General features: G+C 44.7%; 1 protein-coding gene across 1 annotated transcript in view; it reads right to left on the bottom strand.

Annotated features, from left to right (window-relative positions):
- Positions 1–6: 6 nt before the first annotated feature.
- LOC116400698 (uncharacterized) overlaps positions 7–4,424 on the bottom strand; it is an 83,809-nt gene continuing 79,391 nt past the window's right edge. Inside the window, exon 12 of the mRNA XM_031878656.1 lies at positions 7–3,530. Coding sequence (XP_031734516.1) covers positions 2,781–3,530 — 750 coding nt within the window. The 3' untranslated portion in view covers positions 7–2,780. The remainder of the gene's footprint in view (positions 3,531–4,424) is intronic.

The following is a 4,424-nucleotide window of genomic DNA, read 5'->3' as shown; positions in this document are numbered from 1 at the left end:
ACACACACACACACACACACACACACACACACACACACACACACACAAAATCATACTTTACATCAACATTCCTGTGCGTTTTTCTCATTTTCATAAACTATTTCTTGGTCTCACTTTCTAAACATTTTATACGGAAAAAATTAAAATTAAAAAAATTATAAAATGAACTAAAACTACAGGCACTGATATGAAATAAAAATCTGCTTCCATGAAATAAAAAAAAAAAAGTCCAGTAGTTGATTTACTTTTGGCTCCTCCAGGCGACTGTAAAGCAATTACATGTGGAAATGTCAATATCACCTCTTATGTTGAGCAGTCGATACGATGCGTCGATGTGTGGACCGGCTGGCGGGTAACTTTTAAACTCTGACATCCCGGCGTGGTGATCGAATCAACATTACATCAATTTAAATTAAAGAGCTCAAGAACTCAAAGTTATAAAGAAATAATACTCCGGAAGTGAAATTACAATCACAAATTTAGTTTTTCTCTTTTGTTTCCCTGTGATGTGTGTGTGTGTGTGTGTGTGCAGCTTTAATACTCACCGAAAATATACACCACTGTACTGAGGGAGTTCCTCTGTTTTTGGGGACTGTTTAAAAAATACTAGATTGGTGAAAACGGGCAAAAAACTTCAAACAACCTCAAAGTCTCAAAATAACACACTGTAACAGTATTGAAATGCTACAAACTGGTTTCACCAATAAAATACAAAACAAAAATATTTAAAATGTTGTACTCCACTTTAAATCTGGAAATTGTCACAATAGCCACCAATTTGCATATTAGAGGAGACATTTTAGTACAATATACAACAATAAAATCTCCCTTCAATACATTATCATTATGTCTAAAGAGACGACCCCCTCAGCCAAATTAATCATTTTTCGTACAGTCCCTTAAAGTTGCCGTTTGACTCCTCAACTCGGATATAGCTGCTACGTCTGGACAGGTTTTGAAGGATCGCAGTTGGACCTGATATTTAGCTGATTTGTATAATTTGTCTGACATCAGTTTCAAAAAATTTCATGTGAGATGTAACTCCCTTTTAGGCAGAAGGAGCTTTTTTGGCTACACGCAATTCTCATGACTTTTGCTTTGAAAAAGCGAAGCAGCAGATGCTTCCTTGTTTGGCGTGTAGCGGTGGTAAGCCGTTAAATTAGTTAGGAAGAGTTCAACGTTTTGGAAAATGCGCTCATTTTCTTTGTGTTTTCAGATGGATATCAATCTCATATGAGGACGTGGATAGCCTAGCTTAGCATAAAGACTGGAAGCAGGGGGAAACAGCTAGCCTAGATATGTCCAAAGTTCTAAAATACACCCACTAACACCCCTGAAGCTCACTGATTAACATGTTGTATCTTGTTTGTTACATCAGCTGTTAGTTAGCTAGGTTGCCACCTCCACCATGCTTTAATGCTACACTGGTTACAGAGGATTGGCCAAAAAAGCATGGCGGAATTGGCAGACTGGCTAAGTAGCCAGCTGGTACTCTACTACTCTACTAACTAGCTAGTAAGCCAAGTAATTAGTTAGCTGTCCACTGGTAGCTAGCTAGCATGCTAATTCCACCATGCTTTAATGCTACAGAATGTAGTAATGTTACAGAAAATAAGCTTTCCTACGCTGTGAATAGTGAGTGGATGAAGCATTAAGACCTCACTTCAGTGAATCCGTAACTTGACTTAAGTCGTCTAGATAATATAAAAGTTAGCCCGCAACAACAGTCGCAATGTTACACAAAAAAATAGCGTTGATTTGAAATGGAATGTCCATTCTGCTCCTATTTTATTTCTTTGGCTTCTTTTCCTTTTATGGGTTGCCAAACGTCAGAAAAGTCTTTGTGCTACGCTAGGCTAATCAAGTCCGGACTCGCGCTCTTCACTAAACACACAGACATGAGATTGAAACCCATCTCCACATCTAATTCTTGAAAAGAAAGCAAAATGGAGCAAAAATGGTTCATGCCGTAGTCACTGATACTAGTTTCTCATTGGTGGACTGTTGTGTAACCTGACACCTCAAACAAAGATCCAGCCAACAGTTTCAAACAAAAACAATGAACGTCTCCTCCCTGTCTCATTGAGAGCCGTCCTTTCTTGGTGGATTAAATGCTGCATGGAGAAGAAGAACTGGCTCAGCGCAGCTTCGTACACTTCAGGTGAGTATTGACGCGTCAGCTTTGTGGATCACAGCACCGGTTGGTCAGTTTTTTTTCGAGACGTCTGCACAAAACAGCAACAAGGTTGCTAAGAGCTACAACCTGATGATTGACAACTGTACAGCTGCTCTGCTACCGTGTGTGTACGTATGTGTGTGTGTGTGAGTGTGTGTGTGTACAGTCGGTCTCCTTCTATACAAACACCTGGTTCAGTATTCAAACGGTAAGAGAAAGAGTCCTCCTCACTTGGCACGGAGCGTGATGATTGGCAGAGGTGCCCATTTGGCCGCCACTTCCTGTTTGTCTTTCTGCAACCCTGCGATCCAATTGACTGTGAACACCTCAGCTGGTTTAATCCAAAACAGAACGTTCCATTTATCCTCTCTGCGTACAGTCAAGAGTGGTTTAATCCGTCCATCCCCTGTGGAAAGGTTACTGGTATGATCCACGGAGCCAAAGTGGCTTTTGTTTTTATCAACGACCCTTCAAATGGGTCGAAATGGTTTCTTCCGTCCACACCTCCTGTTAGACCAGTTTGGACTGATCGAGATGTGTCATTGGGGCCCAAAAGATGGTTTGAAACCATGACCTTTGACCCCTCACACAGCGTCCTTCTGCTTTAGTTGTGCCCCGTTAGTAAGTCCGTCAGCGGGCGTGTCGGTGTCTTCGGGGGCGGCTGCGGCCTCGGCGGTGGCGGTGGTCTGTTGTTGCCCAGCCGCGGACTCGCCGCCCCCCCGCCCCCGTCGCTGTCGGCTCTGTCCGCTGGGATTGGAGGAGGCGGCGGTGGGAGGCGGGGCAGCGACATGGAGCCGTGGTGGTAGTGGAGGTGGTGATGGGGGTTGTGGCGGAGGTGGTGACCTCCGGGGGGAGGAATCCGGGAGCAGGAGGAGGCGGAGGAGGAGGAGGACGGGGGAGGAGGCGGGGGCGGCGTGAGCGTGGCCGGCCTCAAGCTCTGGATCCGCCGGCACTCCTGGCAGATTCGCACGTGGCTGCAGCCCTGCAGGAAGCTGCGCAGTGGGGCGGGAGGAGCCACCAGGGCCGACACCGGAGGAGGCGTGCTGGTGGTGGCGTTGGCGCCTAGCGGGTCCTCCAGCAGCCTCTGTGGCCCCGGCCCCAAATTAGGGACCCCTCCCATACCTCCCCCAAGGCCGCCTGTCAGCGAGCCGGCGCCGCTGTAGAGTTTCCCGTTGCTGAGGCGCATCTCCCGAACCAGGCGGATGGGGCGCGGCGTAGCCAGAGCCAGGCGCGACGGGTGACGCAGTACTCCGCCCCCGGCGCTGCTCAGAGGACGGCGGCGTCGGGAGCGAGAACTCTTCTTACAGGAGACGGCGTTTCGAAACTCCGTCAGCATCTCCTGACAAACAGAGACCTGAGAGCGAGAGACAAAGAGAAACAGGATTCACCTTCCTATTACTTAAAGAAATATGATGTATTTCATTAATTCATACATGCATACAAACAAAACAAGATTCTGAAATGCTCATTTATTCTGTCGAATGTTTTCAAATAAGAAATACTTTAAACATTTTCTGAATTGTTTAATATCGATACATAACTCATTTCTTTCCCGAAGAGAGAGATGATGTGTGTGTGTTGATGTGACGGAGGAGGGAGAGTGAACGCCCATCCCTGAACGCCTCGACGCCCGACGTCACAATAAAGCCTCTGATGAGGCCTAAGTGCTCATTGTTTGCTTGAAGTGAAGTGAATTAAGCAACAATAAACTCATGCAACATTGCTGTTTTTACTTTCATAAAAGCAAACAACGACCACTCATGTCGAATTTCGTACTTTTGCTTAAAAGAAAATATGGTTGCCTCCAAATGTATCTGAGGAGTTCAGCTCTATGTAAACATGATTTATTTTAAGTGACACGGTTTCAGAACTCATTCATTAGAAGTTTCTATCTGCTGACTTCGGACAAAAATCAAGGATTCTTGTAAAAAAAATGTTTCAATCCACAAAATGTATTAATTTCTGAGCGGAGTTCTGATATAAATGACATTTGGGAACAGACAACAAGGCAGCAAGATGTTGACTCAGACACAAACATTTAGTGAAACCAAAGATTTTCATTAACTCAGGATTCAGTTTCACCAACGAGACGATTCAAAACAATTCAGCAAGTTTTCTCTTTATTTCACTTCTTTTTGTTTGTTTGCTGCTGAAAGAGGTTAAAATGTTACTGCATGAAAATCTGAATAAAGCACATTCTGACACACACACACACACACACACACACACACACACACACACACACACA

This window comes from Anarrhichthys ocellatus, unplaced genomic scaffold, assembly GCF_004355925.1.
Source record: "Anarrhichthys ocellatus isolate YVR2014 unplaced genomic scaffold, GSC_Weel_1.0 scaffold191, whole genome shotgun sequence".
NCBI classification, from domain to species: domain Eukaryota; kingdom Metazoa; phylum Chordata; class Actinopteri; order Perciformes; family Anarhichadidae; genus Anarrhichthys; species Anarrhichthys ocellatus.
Note: the sequence above shows the minus strand (reverse complement) of the source record. Positions and strands in the feature narration are given on the sequence as shown.